Source organism: Chaetodon auriga, chromosome 23 (assembly GCF_051107435.1).
Source record: "Chaetodon auriga isolate fChaAug3 chromosome 23, fChaAug3.hap1, whole genome shotgun sequence".
Taxonomy (NCBI): domain Eukaryota; kingdom Metazoa; phylum Chordata; class Actinopteri; order Chaetodontiformes; family Chaetodontidae; genus Chaetodon; species Chaetodon auriga.
In genome coordinates this window covers 16142171-16159904 of record NC_135096.1, presented here as the reverse complement: position 1 = coordinate 16159904, position 17734 = coordinate 16142171, and the positions used below count along the sequence as shown (strand labels likewise).

At 44.9% G+C, this 17734-nt stretch overlaps 1 protein-coding gene and 1 pseudogene across 2 annotated transcripts in view; both read right to left on the bottom strand.

Annotated features, from left to right (window-relative positions):
* Nucleotides 1-14199, bottom strand: part of LOC143316111 (transmembrane protein 47-like) — a 31194-nt gene extending 16995 nt beyond the window's left edge. The window contains exons 1-3 of one of the 2 annotated variants that reach the window (XM_076723820.1): nucleotides 13507-14199; nucleotides 13321-13390; nucleotides 9600-10115 (exon numbers count right to left, since the gene is read on the bottom strand). In XM_076723820.1, coding sequence (XP_076579935.1) covers nucleotides 9600-9828 — 229 coding nt within the window. In that variant the 5' untranslated portion in view covers nucleotides 9829-10115; nucleotides 13321-13390; nucleotides 13507-14199. Of the gene's footprint in view, nucleotides 1-9599; nucleotides 10116-10290; nucleotides 10371-13320; nucleotides 13391-13506 lie in introns of those variants that run through there. The other variant, XM_076723821.1, reaches the window with a different exon arrangement.
* A 42-nt stretch (nucleotides 14200-14241) lies between these two features.
* Nucleotides 14242-17734, bottom strand: part of LOC143315673 (cilia- and flagella-associated protein 47-like) — a 47535-nt pseudogene continuing 44042 nt past the window's right edge.

Here is a 17734-nt window from a genome sequence, read left to right as displayed (position 1 = left end):
CCACTCTGCAGGATACGCATATAAACACAGAGCATGAAAAATGTCGAACCAGAACAGCATAGAAATTTTTTTTTTTTTTTTTTTTTTTTTTTTTTTCATTGCAGTGACATGCATGACATAACAAACCAACTGCCTATTTCAGGTCAAGTCTGTCAGTATGGTAAGGGTTTGTCCATCTGCTGCCTGACCAGCCAGATGTAACTCTGGGGCGGTGTCTTGGTCTGAGGCCATACCGTCCAGCACACTCGGGGTTCATGTCAGACACAGTCGAGAGGTTTTCAGAATCACAGTCCATGACCTGTAGTGGGTCAGTGCCAACATGCGCATCCTGGGACATGTCCACTGCAACAATGTCAGCGGGGCTTTCGGCCTGTGTGGCAGACACATCACTATATAAGGCTTCAGAGTCACTTTGCTCTGTAGTCATTGCAACCGCGCGCCTACTGGAAGAAGGCGAGTCCCAAGTGTGGAAGGGTTGTAGATTCACAACATGAAAGACACCTGCATCCATACCAGTGTCCAGTCTGGTCAGTCTGTAGTTGACGTCCCCCAGCTTCTGGCTGACACGGAGTGGGCCTGTGAACAGGGGTGCGAGTTTGGCGGTAAAGTTGGACTGAGCATCAGATCTAGGGTGGGACTTTACCCTTACAAGGTCACCCACAGCATAAGTAGTCTGACGACGTCTCAAGTCATAGTAGCGTTTTTGTCTACTGTGACTGTTGTCAAGTGATGCTCTGGCGTGGTCGTGAGCCTCCTGCAGGGATGCTCTTAGAGTCTCTGGGTACGGCACACCGGGTTCATCCACGCCTCCACAAGAGGGTTGCGTTATGAGGTCGAGCGGGGTTTCCAACTCTCGACCGTACAGCATCATAGAGGGGCTGAGTCCAGTGCTTTCATGAGGGGCTGTACGCAGTGCAAAGCAGATCTGGGAGAGAAACTTATCCCACGAAGTGTGCTTGTCCCCAACGTAAGCACGTATGGCAGTTTTGAGTGTCCGGTTTACGCGTTCTGTCGCGTTTGTTTGAGGGTGATAAGCAGTGGTGAGCCTGTGTACTGATCCAAGGGTGGAAATAACATTTTCAAACAACTCACTCACAAAAGGCGAACCTCTGTCAGAGATGAGGTAGGTAGGGGCTCCGTGTCTGGCGAATACTTCACTGACAAATTTTCCAGCCGCCACATGCGCTGTCGCCTCCTTGACGGCACACACTTCAATCCACTTAGAGAAATAGTCAACAAAGACCAGCAAGTAGGCATTTCCCGATGCAGTGCGAGGAAGGGGCCCAACGAAATCCACTCCTGTGTACTCCCAGGGTTTCTGAGGCAAGATAGGAACCATGAGACCAGCCGGTTTCCTTTGGCTTGGCTTGGTGAGCTGGCAGACTGAACAGGAAGTGACATAGCGCTTGACATCTGTCGGCATTTTGGGCCAAAAAAACCTGTACCGCAGCCTAGCCAGAGTCTTCGAAATACCCAGATGACCTGCAGTGGGGTGGTCATGATAGTAGTTAAGCAAGGTGCCTCGGATCGATGTGGGGGCATAGAATTTGAGCTCCTTCAACGGATGTAATCCACATCTGGTTGTCGGGTCTTTGTAGTAGAGCAGACTGTCATAAACAACACACTGTTGGGGATTGTTACCGTCTGCGTCAACACATGGGTTTTTCTCAAGGTCTCTGAGAAGCTGACCTGTGACCGGGTCATCCAGTTGTAGTTGTCTCGCATGTGCGCGATCTGTTAGCAACACAGGGGGCAGGGTGCGAAGGTCCAAACTGCCAATGACAGCATACTCTGGTAAAAGATCTGTGGGTGTGTCACAGGACATGGGCAGTGGGTTGCGAGATAGGGCATCAGGCACGTTGTTGTGCGCACCAGGCTTGTGCACAATTGTGAAGTCAAAGTCTTGGAGTCGCAGTGACCAACGGGCCAGTCGACCAGTGGGGTTAGGGCGGGACATTAGCCATCTGAGGCTGCTGTGGTCCGTGAAAATGGTCACATGAAGTCCTTCAACATAAGGTCTAAAATGTTCGAGAGCCCAAATCACAGCCAAACACTCCTTCTCAGGGGTAGAATATGGTTTCTCTGCTTTGTGCAAGGAGCGACTCGCATAAGCCACAACAAATTCTCGACCCTCTTTGTCTTTTTGCATCAAGGCTGCACCTAGACCGAGGTCACAAGCATCAGCATGAATGAAAAAGGGGTTCATGAAATCAGGGAACCTCAAGACGGGTGCAGATGTGACACCCTTTTTCAAAACATCCACTGCTTCCTGACATTTGTCATCCCAGTGGAAAACTGCATCTTTCCTGGTGAGTGCATGGAGGGGTTCAGCATGGCATGCATAGTCTCGGATGAAACGGCGATAATATCCTGTCAGCCCGAGGAACTGCCTGACTTGTTTTAAGGTGGTTGGGGTTTTGAACTCCACCACAGCTTTGATTTTGTCCATGTCCGGTTTTATGCCAGAGGGTGTGATGCGGTAGCCCAGGAAGGTGAGCTCGCTCAGGCAGAACTGACATTTTTTGAGTTTCAGAGACAGACCAGCGGCTTCGAGTCTTTTTAGCACTTCCTCCAGATCAGTGAGATGCTGTTCAAAGGTGGGGGAAGCAACAACGATGTCATCCAGATACACCGCACATGTCTTGTAGATGAGACCAGCTAGGACAGTGTTCATTAGTCTCTGAAATGTGGCTGGTGCATTACAGAGACCAAAAGGGAGCACACGGAACTGGAAGAGACCACAGTGTGATATAAATGCTGTTTTTGGTCGGGACTCCTCTGCAACTGCCACCTGCCAGTATCCTCGAGCCAAGTCTAGTGTTGTGATGAATCGCCCTCTTGCTAGAAAGTCCAGTGATTCGTCAACACGTGGCAAGGGGTACGAGTCTTTTTGTGTGACCTGGTTCACTCCTCTAAAGTCCACACAGAACCTTGGGTCAGTACAGGGTCTGTTTACAATCACAACAGGGGCAGCCCATGGACTAGTGGAAGGCTCAATGATGTTATCTTGCAACATCTGTTGTATTTGTTCTTCGATGAGACGTTTTTTTCCTGGAGATGTGCGATATGGAGGGAGATTTATAGGTCTTGCGTCTCCTGTATTAATAGTGTGTTCAGCCAGTGAGGTGCGTCCAAGATGACCATCGAACATGTCGTTGAACTTAGAGAGAAGTCTGAACAGGTCTGCTTTTTGTTGTTCCTCTAGATCTGCCTCTGTGACTTTCGTTATGAGAGAGGATTGTAGGGAGTCGAGGGACATGATAGTTCCTCCTTCTGCAAATGGCTCCCCTGCGCAGTCCTCATCCTCATCCACTACCTGACAAGGGAAGTTGTCCATGAATACAGTTCTGGAGGGAATATGGATGGTTAGTGAGGCTCTGATCATGAAATCCATTCCCAGAATGAAAGGGGTTGACAGGTTGTCAATTATGGCAAAACGTTGGTAGAAGCGCTTGTTCATAAAGCCAATAGATAGCCAAGCGATACCATCAGGAATGCAGGAAGCATTGTTTGCAAGGCTCACAGGTGGACCTTCCCACTGATGTGATTTAGTTGGATAGGAGTTGTTCACTCGGACGAGGTCTGCTCGAACAGCTGAAAGAGTGGCACCTGTGTCCAGAGTGGCCTCCACAGATACAGAGTTAAAGTTCACATTGGTTCTTAGCGGTGTGTTCCAGGGAGCCTGAGAATTAGTGTCCTCAACATGACCGAGAACATGCTGCTCGTGTGGGGGTGTGGCAGGTGGGTGAGGCTCAACTAGCGTCTGGAGGGAGGATTGCCTCGTTGAAATGTCCTCCCCCCCCTGAAGTTTCCCGAGTGTCTAGTGAGTTGTGGGGTGTCTGCTGTTCCAGCTCTGGGCTCACCTGTACCTGGAGTCTCAGTTGTTGGAAGGGTGGGGGCTGGTCCCGCTGGAGATTGAGTTTGGGGAGATGGCACATGGGGTGCAGCGTTGCAGCTTGGGCAAGTGCGAGATGTGAACCCCGGTCGAGAGCATTTGAAACAGTGGGGCTCATTGGTCTGGTTTCCTCTGAAGTGTGCTGGAGGGGACTGGTGGCTGCTTGGCCCAAGGACTGCATGGAGCTCATGAGCTCGGAGCAACAAGTCCATCACTGAGGGGATAGGCGTGCCATACAGTGCTACCCTGTACTTTTCTAGAGAATGTTTGCATATCAGTTCAATTTGTTCTTGTGCCGGCGGTGGGCTCTTTAATTTGTTAAATTCACTCAGCATGTGAGCCACAAATGTTGGGAGGGGTTCATTTGGTGCCTGGACACGGTCAAGAATACCTCTGAGGACACGTTCTTGGTTATCAGAGGGCAGAAACACTGTCCTGAAGAGCTGACAGAATTGAGCCCATGTGATAACATGTGAACTGAGTGCTTTAAACCATTTGCTGGGCTCTTTTGCAAGGAAATGTGGCAGTTCATTCAGTACTTGTACATCAGACAGGTTCAATGAAGATCTGTAGGTGTTCACGGCCTGTAACCAGTCCTCAGGGTGCACTTTATTATCACCAGCAAACACAGGGGGCTCAAGCTTAGCATGATGCAATGCAGCAGCAATCATCCTGGATGTGTTGGTTAGTTCGAGTGAATGTGGTTGAAAGAAAGAGCTTGATTGTCCAGCCTGAGCTCCAGAGTAGGATTTTGTATCCCGGAGCATGGGCTGTGTTGTGGTTGTAGTGGGTGTGTATGGAGTTGAAGTGGCCATGGGGGTTGGGGTTGATTCCTGGACTGTAGGAGGACCAGTGTCTTTTTTAGTGGACTCATCCCAGTGTTTGAGGATGCTGCGTTGGAGGTCAAGGGAGTCCTGTAGACATTCCCGTAGTCTGTCAACCTCTGAATGCAAGTCTTGAACCTGCTGTTCAAGGTTCGAAGTTGTACTTTGAGGAACAGTGCTTCTTGCAAGATTCTCCAAATCCAAGTCTGAGTCAGAGTCAAACTCGTCAGGTCGTATGTCTGGGTGGAATGCCATTATGTAGTAATGCTTCAAATCATACACCTCTTACACTGGTAATAAACTTTGGTAGTTTTGGAAGGCAGAATTAACCTGACTGTTCACAATGCAGTTAATATCAAATAATACTGCTTCTTACAATTTACACTTAGCACTGTATATATATATTTCACACATAGCAAAGCCAGAACATTGTCACCCATAAACGTAATACTACGTGAGAAGAAATGACTAGAATAGTCCTACTACTGTAAGGCACAACAATCATTGAAATTTTTAAATTGGCTAAATAACGCAAAAATCACAGTGAAAATAATACAACCTTTAACAGATACAACACAGCAGACAATTTTTTTTTTTTTTTTTTAAGAACCACACTGTCCTCTGTTCACCCAGTCCAGTCAATTTGTATTAAGAGTGAAATAGTCCACAATCCACAATAAAGGTGAAAGTTTTGAGTCACTCGGTCTTACAAGCAAACGTTGTTTTTTTTTGTTTTTTTTTTGTGTGTGTGTGTGTGTCTTGGTGCAGCTCCGGTACTTCAAATAAGCCAACGAGTGAAGAAAAACGCACGTCTTACACCGCGTCCGCCGCGCTCCGATACACCACTCGTGCACGGTCACGGTTTGCTCCAGCGGAGGTTAGCTCCAGACTCGGCCTGGTAATGACCGATGAAACACTAGAGCATCCACTTACAGGGTGAAAGATGCAGAGAGCAGTCCGGTCCGGTCCGTAGTGCGGGTCGGAGGGCTGAAGCGAGGTCCAGAGAAAGATGTTCGGGCGCCACTTGTAATGTGCGTCGGTGCAGGTGGAGAGGCTAACAGGTCGTGTAGTTAGCGTAGGCTCCGTTTGGTAAGCTAGCTCAAAGTCGACAAGCGAAAGAGTTGGGATTTACTGAACAACTTTATTTCACAATATAGAATTTCGACCATACGAAGCCTGGTCTCCACGGCGCTACGTTTACTAAACATACATATTTTGTAAAACATAGACGACAGAAAACAACACCGACACATTACTGATCTTCGTCCTCATCATAGAGTTCTTCTTCGGGAGTGTCCGTAGCGTGAGGCATCGGCGACTAACTAACAATGGTTGTACATGTGTAACAAAAGGAGACACCACCACCATGCGGTGCTATTCAGTATTACAATAATGATGTTACAGACTCTGACTGTTACAACTTGTGCCTGTATTAGTTAATGTGGAAACTCATATTACACTTACGGCAACTGGTCTTTACACAATAGATGTGTTTATCTGTGTATTCAGCACAGTGAGATTGTTTCCTTTATCCCTTTGATTTTCTTCTCAGTCCAATCAATTAGAAACCATGCTGTGCATGTTGTGAACTACAGATTTCTTACTCTGATTGAGGTATTAAATGATCTGTCCGTGCATACATTAAAACATCTTGCTTGTTGTTGGGAACAAAGGCCGTTTCATAGACGGGATGCTCCCTTGTCTATTTAACCCACAGATGCATATTACACCAAGTCTAATCCCTTGATTTTACTCAATTAAGTCTTCCTCTAAAACTTTACAGAGCCTTGAAGGAGCTAATGTTGAGTCATTTTTTGTCATTGTGTGCAGACAAAGCTACGGCTGTTACAGGTTCACCACAAAACTCTGCATTATTTTTTAACATGTTCTGGAGAAATTGCATTAAGAAAGATTATTTAAGAATGTTTAAGGCCTTGTCAGACCAGAAAGTGCTACAGCAAAACTAAATTGTGCATCTTTGTGAAATATTTGGTTGGAGAAGCTAGCTAGCGGGCTACATAGTGACCTATTGTAGCTTGTGGGCTAACTATGAATTTGACTCTCTCTATTTTCTCTCTCGTTTTGTTATTTCCTCTTGACAATTTGTTCACCATTGTATACCATTTTGTAGTAAAAAAAAAAAAAGGTTATTGAAGAGAGAAAATAAAGTTCTCCGAGCAAGCAAGCTCGCTAACAATCAGTTAGCTAACTCATTAGCTTGTTGGCATAGCTCAGTTGCTAAATGGGAAAGTTTACAGTTTATTTAAAAGATGTATTCATTCCAACGGCTCCAGTCTCACAACTGTCTCTAACTATTCCTCTTTTTTGAAGCAGTTTATTAAAAGTGAATGATGCAACACAGCTATGAAGCTATGACAGCCTCCTCCATTTTTAACTCTCTCCTGTGAAGGCAGATGGGTAAATATTGGTAAATTGTTCATGATATTAGTCATCCCCGTGTATGTTTCCTTTTGAACAGTGAAACATCCCTATGCTGATGTGCCGATGAGCAAGCCAATGAATAACTGGCAACTTCAGCAGGGGCTGCAGGCCAAGCAGAAACGCCAGCAGGGGAAGGTGACAAGACAATTTCCCTGCTTCATGTTATTACAATAAGAGAATCATCACAAAGAGCGAAAAGGATGAGCTAAATTAACAGAAACTGCTGCTTTGGCCCGTCTCGAGTGCTGGGACAAGCCAAGGGAGCTGGCACAAGCAGGGAGTGATTTATTTTTCAAGATCAGTGTGTGTGTGTTGGCCAGGCTCACACACACCTGTCGTGCCAAGACATCTAATTAGGCGGGAGTCCTAGTCTGGCTGTTCATGCATGTTTGTCAGACGTAAAGAAAGAAAGAAAGAGAGGTACTGCTGAAAGTTGCGGTCACAGAGTGTATCAGTGTGTGTGTGTGTGTGTGTGTGTGTGTGTGTGTGTGTGTGCATGCAGGTCCTGGGAGAGGAGGTGCAGAGATGTAACAACAGAGAAATCAGAGTGTGACATGAAATATTCAGCTGGGCTTCAGAGGAGACTGTCCAGAAATAGGTCAGCTCAACGTGGTAGCCTCTTATTGGCACCAACACACACAGTCACGCAGCAATTTACACACCGACATATACACACCCAGACTCCCCTTCTGTCACACACACACACACACAGAGTCAAACACTCATTCACTCGCACACAAAGATAGATAGGAGAATAGATAGATGGTGTCTGTCACAGTGTCTGGCAGCTTAAAGGCCTTTTAAATGATCCCTTTTTAATGTCCCCATGTGTAATTAGCAGCAGTCAGCTCCTGGAGTCACAGTGGTGGTAAATAAAGGCACTTTCACCTCAATTAAAGTCACGCTCGTGAACTCTTGTTTCCCTGGAAACCAATCCAACATCCAAGATCAACCCCTCCTCTCCCTCCCCCCAAAACTGCCAGACCTCTCCCGGGCGCGACAAGGCCGTTTTCTAGACAACAAAAGAAGGGTGAGGATAGTAAAAAAAAAAAAAAGTGAGACAGGATGAGCTCTATATCGAGCATCCACCGCGCCCCCCACCCCTCGCCTTCCTTCCTTCCTTCTCCTGTGTTGACAAATGAATTAATTAGGTGCAGGTAAGTGGCAACACCCAGGAGAGTTGAAGGGCTTTACCATGAAAGTGGTGGCAGTTTTGCAGCATTAATAATCTACACGGTAATCATTACAAAGCAGCTGAAAATGCACTTCATAGCACACTGGCCTACGGGTTTGATCAGGTGTATGAGCACTTTTCAGTGCGTCGAGACATTCAGAATGATCCTCTAACAGACATTACAACGTACAAGATGCTTTTTCACCATTTACTTTTAACATTAATAAAACTTAAAATTAAAATTTAAGGCCTGCAACTAACTTTATTCGCATAATTTTCATATTATTTTTCAATCTGCCAATTATTTTCGATATTAATCAATTCAGAGTTTGGTTAAAAAAAGCAAATTGGCCAAAAACAGTGAAAAGGATTCCAAGGTGACGTCAGTCCCAAACTCCAAGATATTCAATTTACTATCATAAGACACAAAGAAAAACAGAAAATATTCACATTTAAAAAGCTGGAACCAGTGCTTTCTTTTATTACCACTTAAATTATTAATTGTCAAAACTGTTGCCTAATAATTTCTGAATGATCGTGGAATGGTTTCAGCTCTAGAGTACTCTTAAATATGCTGTTCACCTCTTTGTGTCAGGCATTCGCCCTCCTCCTCGCTGCTCATGCACCTCCCTGACTGAACCTGTGGCCTCATGTGCGCCCATTAACATCAGGGTTAGTATTTACCACACGTTTGTGTTTTCAAAATGTCACGTCTGCAGCTTTTTGAGTGAGGAAAGAGGAGCTCTGAGAAGGAAAGGAAAGAAGATGGCATTCAGCTGTGCTGCAGGTAGAACCAACTGAGTCAGTTTAGAGCATTTTCCTTTGCAGCAGAAATAGACATAAAAAAAAAAAAAACTGAAATAATTTTGAGTGCAATTTTATCTGAAGTGCACTCCAACCCTTTCCTTCATTTCACCTCCACCTGTAATAATTAATGTGGAGATCCCCGTGGAGGCACGGGTCGACAGTGGCTGTCAGGAGGGGGCTTTGTTGTGGCTGATAGAGACAGTGAGGAGTCACTACACCGGTCAGGACAATGCCTTCCGACAGCTTGTTGAGAATATTGTCTTGGGGTATTTTCCGACGGCGTCTCTACATCATCATGATTAGTTTCAGTATCATTCAGAACAACCCATTGTTCTCTACTACATAACGAGCTCCTGTCAACACACGGTAACTACCCTCTATCCTGTCCCGTGCGCACCGGACAGGATAGATGATTCCGTGAGCCCCCTACATTGTGACTTTCCCCCCCTCTCATTACCTGAACCCAGCGTGCTGTTGCACTGCCAGTTGTCGGTGCTCGCCGGCTTCCAGCAGGACTCCCACAGGGACAGGTAGTACTGGTCGTCGGCAGTCACCCACGCCGGGCTCATCACGGCGCCCACATCCAGGCAGAGCGCAAGGAAGACGCACACCAGCCCGACCAGCTTCAGCGGTGTCAGCGGGGAGCTGCGCGCCGACTCCTCCGTCTCGGTGACAGCAGACGACATGGCGGGGCGGGAGAGGCAAAGAGGGGGATCGGTTCCACGATGTGTGTGTCTGAGCGTTGGTGTGCCCCTTTCAGACGGTGTGTGGATGTATGGGAGAGTTGAGCGGGGATGTCTGAGCTGAGTTGTTGCCGCTACTGCTGCTGCTGCTGGTGCCGCCGCAGCCGCCTGCGTTGCGCGCTGGACGGACGCTGCGCCTATGAGCCGCCGCTGCCGCCGCGCACCGGAGGTCTCCGCCGTTTACAGCGCTGACGTCAAGGCTCCGAGGGATCAGCAGGTGCTACAGGGTCCTAAAGAGAGAGAGGAGGGGTGGGGGGGGCAGAAAAGAAACGCCACTTAATTAGGGCCGCAACTAAGGTGTGAGAAATAAACAGGCACCCACCAAACTCTGTTCAATTTTGTGAGTATTTAAGGTTCAGACCTGATGTAATACTCATAATTATGTTGTCATTGGTATATAATCACCTGAAAATAAGAAGTGTTTCTTTCTATCTACAGAGGGAGCAGGTCCTCTTCCGCAGTCCACCATGTTTCTACAGTAGCCCAGAATGGACATACCATAAATCAACACTAGAGGGCATCCTTCGCGTTTTCCGTATATACTGTATTTACTCTAAAAATGCAAGCGTTTACTTTCGACAAAGTAGTGAGATGACTTTCGAGATGATTTCTGCAGCCCGACCCTTACAAATTTATTCCATTTTCTGTTTTATCCTTTAACTTCTGGTCACCATTGTTGACCATAATAAACAGGAAAAAAAAAAAAGTCATGTCCCCAAACAGACATTTCTAAACGCCGGGAACACACATCCACACTTACGAGGCGTCGTATGACCTGACATAACCTCATCCTCCACAGATGCCATCTTTAAAAAATACAAGCTTTGGAGTTTTGACATTTAACTGAGTAAGATCCCAACAGAGAAACACCTTTTTTTGGAGTAAGACCCCTTTTGTTTAAAGCAGAAACAGCTGTTATATCACTGTGTTCAAAGCCACCAGAGTCCCTTGGCAAAAACAGCCAATTTGCTGAGCTGCAGGTCGACCTCTTCCTCTTTCGGTTAGCTTGTTTGTGTTATTGTGCGGTTGAGGTTAGTTTGGAGCAGAACATGTTAAATCCGAGCCTGTTGGTGGCAAAAAACAAGCACTTTTAGTCGATGTGCTCTGGTGGGAACATTTGCCCCCGAGGATTATTCTGCAGCTTGTTTCACGGCTGTCAGCGTCGGCGATCTACTGGACCAAATCAACTTTTTCTTGCCATGAGTCATTTAGACCCCAAAATATGCAGAAAGAGGGCCCTGGTTTAAAAATACTGGAATTACCCTTGAACACACTCACACTCACCTCATTAGCCCTTTATTCACGGCGTCAGAAAAATTAGACTTTGGATTCATTGTTAGATTAAATATTAAGGACTTCTTTTGAAGTGCAGGGTGAAGCAAAGAGCAGCAGAGAAAGGGAGAGCAAACACAGTGATGGAGCAGGAGAAAGTGGGAGGCACATGAAGGAATATTATTGTTTCTTCTGCATACTAATGACAAAGCCAGAGATGAGACAGAGGAGACAGAGACAGGAGGGAGGCCTGGAAAGCAGAGGTGAGCAGGTTTCAGGAGGCAGAGCCATCCATATGTTTATTCGAGCGGAAAGGAGGGAAGGATGGAGAGACTGATGAGAGGAAAAGATGGCCTTGTTTACTCTCCATCAGGACAATAATGAGCGATGATGAGGGAGAGACAGGAGGAGGCAGGGGAGCAGAGCAGAGCAGAAGGGCAACAGATAGAGGTGAAAGAGATGGAGGGATGGAAGCCTGGAGGAATGGCAGTTTGGTGCTTTAGAGGTCTTAGATAGAAGTCTTAATGAATTGACTTAGTGTTGATCCACATCAGTTATTCACAGCTTAATAAGAAAAGACCTCCTGGCTCTGTTTTATCTCTCAGACACTCCGCCTCTCTGACAAAAACATCATTTTCACACTCATAAACATGAGCTTCTATCAAATAAATCGCAGTTAAATGGTAGCAAGTGGTGGCGTATTTTAGGGGCGTTATTGCTGAATAATGGAGGAATATGCTGATTTTGTTGCGTGACAAGTGAAAGCCAGTAAAGGACAGCAGCCCGTGATCGTTACCTTGTTTATTATATTATAGGGCCCCACAAATCACAGTTAAATTTAATACTTTAAAGAAATGCAGTATGTAAGATGGAGTCATTGTCACAAATGAGATGGACAGGCTGTTGTGTCCGTGAGGCAGTCACTTTGTCAGGAAAGTAAAAGCCACAGACGCGTTTACTGGAAGGAACTTCATCAAGGACAGTTTGGATTTCAGACTTTGCTCGCAGTCCTTTATTGACGCTCAGTGGAAGAATAATGAACGCACTCCGCAAATTGTATTTCTGTTCTTTATGAGCTGACACATCCAGTTTATGCAGGCCTCGGTGGGGAAACACACACAGTGCGGTCTTCTGCTGATTGTAGCTGGATGAAAAACGCCAGGGATAATCAAAGATGTTCGTTCAGTGAAGGTTTCCGTCTGGTTTTCACCCTAAATGTGTCAAGTCCTCAAGCTAAAGAAAATGCTTACCTTGATTTCTTTTTTAAACTGGAAAGGCGAGATCTTTTGGAACAATCGCACAGTAGGGAAGACCTTTCAACTATTTTTTATAGACTTTTCAGAATATAAATTGGCTCCTAAATTTACTCCACCGCGCATACAAGCACCCGCCTACACCCGTCCCATTCATCAGGGAGAATATGCACATTGTACCATTGAACATACTGATGGGGATTTCTCTGGTTAAACCTTTAGCACGTTTTAGCTTTTTCCATTTGAGGGGAATCAGTCGTTGAGATAGAAGAGGCTGCAGCTGAAGTCGTCCCTGATGAATGTACCACACGTGTATTAAAAACATATGTCCTCACACACACACCCGTGCCGACACTAGCTAACGCAAGTTGGTTGAAAGCTTTTTATGTTTCCAGGTGATGCGTTTTAAAATAAGAACCATGTAACAGGGTCTGAAATATGCATATGATGCCTACATGCATGATATCAGGCTAAAAGACTGAGGCAGCAGTCGCCAGCTGAGGATCCATGTAGAAGCCATTTAGGTCCAGTTAAAATGAAAACACTAGTCAGACTTCCGCTGCTTCTGTTTTGAAATGGTATGCTTCACTCTTACAAGAGATAATAATTTGAGGATGAGGAGTTCGATAAGCGTAACGTTAGCTAACACAACGTTGATGTTTCTTGAGTTTAAATGTCCCCAAATCAAATAAAAAGCAGGACAGAGGCGCTATTGTCACTCTGGACTGTTATAACAGCATCTTGTCAGTCCTGAACAGGGATTTTTCTGGTGTAACCTGATAAAATAATGCCATATCCACCAGTACTGCAGGAGTTTGATAACCACTGTAACCTTTCAGCCAACTTTGGATCAGGAGCGTCACTAAACTATCGGATCCACAAAAGGTGATATTTTAGCTGCTAATCTTACCATTAACTCAGTTTCTGGTCTGCTGCCACTGAAGAATGGATCTCTCTCCATGTCTCTCTGAAAGTCTGACCTGATGTAGGTAGAAGGGGTCAAAGGTCAGATTAAGAAACTGCCTTCACATTTTATTTGATGCCAGAATGTTGGCCCCGTAAGTACAATGACAGGATGATGAGACCGGATGCTCACCTTTCAAACAGATGAACTGATGAGGAGCTCCACGTGGAGACGAAGGGAGAGCTGGTGTAAGTGCTGCCAGAGTCTGGTGTCTTACCTGATGGACTTCATCTTCCAGTGGGTGCAGCTCTCAGGAACACCAGACATCCAAAACCATGTGGCACCCATCAGATACCTAACAGGGATGCCCTGATATATGAACGTTTGCTAGGTTGCCAGCAGCTGTAATAAAAAAGCAACAACTGTCGAATCTCAAATATAGCAGCTATTCCCTCGTTGAGGTGGATCCGTCCAATTAATACGCCACTTTGTCATAATCTGAGTTCATTGACTGTGGCTTCTGTTTGATTATTATTGCTCCTTTAATGGCCTGTTGTTAACATACCAGATGGTTGTCTGGTGGTGCAATGGTGTTATAAATGGGTCTGATACCACACGGATGAGAGTGAATCATCTTGAGAAAGGAAGAAACACGAGCGTGAATCCTCTTTCACATGTGTTTCGGGCATTATGATAGTATTTGTTTGTGTGTCCCCAACAAAATCTTTTCATTGCACTCTCATTAAATTAACATTACGATTTTTGGTAACACTACATTAAGGTACACATATTTACCATTACTTAGTTCCTTATTAGCAGCATATTGGCTCTTTATTAGTCATTATAAAGGACTTACAAATGCCCTAATTCTGCATGACCATAATCTACAACTACTAGGCCATTAAGAGTTTTCCCTCAATAACATCCTAATTACTGCTTATTGATACTAAGGAAGGAAGTTGTTGTACATGAATTAAATGTCAATAACCCAAATATAGAGCCAATATGCTACTAATATGCATGCTAAAAAGCAATTACTTCATGGTGAATATATGTGCCTTCATATAAAGTTTGACCATATTTTCTACTGCAGAAGGTGCCATAAAGAAAGAACTGCTGAGGCATTCAAATCTCTGGACCAGATGGGAAAACATAAGCAGGGAAACTGAACACAAAACTCTCCACTCCTCTGACAACTACTTTCCATGTACTCTTGCACTTGGCACCCTACACTTGACTTTTCCCGCAGACTCGCTCGGAGGTAAACAGTGGCAGATTGTTGTTACACCTGGCAGTGTCCAAGTGCGAATGCGTGTAAGTGTGTTATTGTAGAGCCAATGAACTACTTAAACAGAAGATGCTGCTCAGTAAATCTTCCCTGGATCGATAAAGGTGAAAAACAACACCGCACAATTAACTTTGCAGCCAACTGCTGTGCCGTCAAATAAATCTCATGTAACACTTCATATGAAGGTGCACATATTCACCTTAGGGAAATAATACTTACCATGCATACATGTTATATAGCTGAAAACAAGCAAGAAAAACCATCTCCAGCATGTGCCTCTGTTTACAAAAACTAGCCCAGATTTTCACATGTTGCTGCATTGATCTCAGAATGAGTGCAAATCTTCTACTAATTGGACTTAGTGGTGAGATTGTTTCGTGAACTACAATCTAATTACTTACAGCAGGCAATGATGGCCAGACTACAAAGACACTGCAAGACCCAGGTAGGGAAGAAATCAGAGTTAATAATGAGGGCTGCTAAAGTATCCATCAATCAGCCATATTACTAGTCCTCTGCAGCAACAGCAGCATCATAATGGCACTGAAGATAATACTGAATGTTGCTGTGTCTGCAGTGTGTGCGGTCTAATGTACGTAAGCAGCGCTGCCTGTGCCAGGCAGATCTGCTGTGATGTCTCACTGCAGGTCTACAGTAGCACCACATTCCCTGGTGGATAAGGATGATTCAGAGTCCAGTGTCTCATGAAATTATACACTGCAGTTGTTAGGGGACTTGACATAAAAAAAAAAAAAAAAAAAAAAACGCCCTACAAAGCAAAGAAGGAGTGACAGTGTAAAAATCTAAATGAAAGCCCGGGTCTTTCTAGTCAAGAGGAGGACTCTGTATAATTCAATATCATTTCTAGAAAGCGTATGTGTGAAGACATAAAAACCTCCAGGACTAGCTCAGGTTGTTGCAGCCACTGTTCTCTTGAGAATTCCCAACGAGGGTCTTAACATTATTGATCGTGGGAGGCAGGTGATTTATGCTGGTGATGTTTATAGATGTGATTCTTTGTGAAGCTGACATGAGCAAACTCCACCAGTGGCTCAGGCCAGGAATTGTGTGGTTGCAGGATGCACTAGTTGTTGATCTCTAAAGAATTCAGCCCTTGGGAGAGTAAACCCAGTGGCGGACCGGTGTGGCGAGGCACAGAGAGTCAGCTGACTTACGGCAGGAGATCCAGGTGGTGAACCGCTCGGGGTTTTCTAGGACGAGGAGATAAAGCACAGGTCTGAGATCAGGAGAAGCAATCAACAGGTAAAATCCCAAAACAGGTAACGAGAGCAAAGTGAGACCAGACAAAGTACCACGTGGAATAACGGACAATCTGGCAAAGACTGGAGTGAAGAACCGCAGTTTACACCCCGTGGAGGTTCGTTCATGATGAGCCTCAGGTGTGCAGGTGGGCTGGCAGCAGGTGGTCACTGACTCATTATATTTAACACTGTACTGGGAATACTGTGAATATCCCCATAACATCTCCTCAAAATAAATCCAGTCCTGTCCAGATACATAATTTGAGGAGTAACCTTATTTACGTTTTTAGCCAAAATAGCTGTTAATAGGATGTTTTCACAGATTACAACTGTATAAAAGACCTCAACGACTATCTACAGAGAAAATTCCATGACCCAAATTCTGCTCATCACAGCACTTATCCACAGCTGTTATATGTTGGATTTAAGAGAACTGAGGACACATTCTGTCTCTTTACCTAACAAAGGGCAGTAGTGGCACAAACATCACCTGTCGCAGCACCTCTTCTTCTTTACCAGCAATCATTTTGTCAGCGTGTATAAAAACAAATCCAACCCACTGCAGTTTTCTTCAGGTCATATCACTCAGATGTATTGCTTTGCTCTTACCAGCCGCGGTAAGCTCTGCAGCATAAGGACCGGGCTGACTTCATGAATCTGCAGAGAGAAACAGAGGGCTGTCTTCAAACTGAAGCTGCTGACAAATTGCTATGTGTCTGTCTTCAGCTATTGAAGTAAAGAAAGGGGAAAAAAAGAAAGGAGAAATGCAGCTGAATTAGGAGCTTTCGGTGCACTTCTCAAGGACAGACAGAACCACAGTACAGACGTAAAAACTAGTGCATTGTGAAGGTACAATACAAAGTGTCACACAGGTTACGTCAGACTTGTTCAAGACTAAAAGTGCTGAAAAGTCAGTGAACGAGCACAACTTTATGTCTCTTTGGTAAAAGCAGTTTGTGACAGTCTTCTGAAAGCTGCAAACAAGCTCACAGTTCAAATTTTATAGATTTAAGTGTCATAGAAGTAAAATAAGCATCCATTTGTACAAACTAAGTGCATGGCAGTGGCAGGAGAGATTCACCAGTAAGCTTTAAATGGATGAGTTTAGTGGTCGAATGGGCTGTTTTTCCTGCTGCTGAGCTTGGAAAGTTGGTTGAAACGAAGACATTTTTGGAACTGCAAGCATGTGTTCATACAGCAACAAGAGGTGAGGATGCACACGTCTTCAAATTTCAAAGCAGACTGCATCCTTTAAAAGACTGCTGAAACTCACTCAAAATCAAACAATCGTAAGGTAAATGACAAGTTTTATTTGTTTAGCCCTAAATTCTAAATTTGTAGGGTTTAATATATGACCTGTTTCACACCCTCCTTCCACAAAAAAACAAATAAGTGCATGAAATAACAGAAAAATGTGTGACAGCACAGGAGGAGCTAAAGAGGAGGATCTAAGAGGATGACATCTTATTTGATTAGACAAAGGGGTCTGCCTTGGGGACTGCCTATCCGACACAGCATCTGGGTCCCCAAAGGTTCCACGTTGGGTCCTTTACTATTTAATGACTATGTAAATGATCTGATCTGAAGTTCAGATACTAATGTATGCACATGATGCAATTTTGTGTGTTAGACATACAATGTGTCAGATGCTATCACCTCTTTAGGTACAAAGTGGAGTATTAGACAGGACGGGCCGGGGCTAGCTGGTTAGCATGCTAACTTCAGTAGATATCTCTGCAGCACAACACAGACGTCTTTCATGTAATATCTCCGCCTCTTCATTGCATCTAAACATTACTATAACTTTTGTTGCATCGAACTTTCTCTCCGATCTCACAGCATAACTGCTGCCATCAACCTGCGCTTTGTT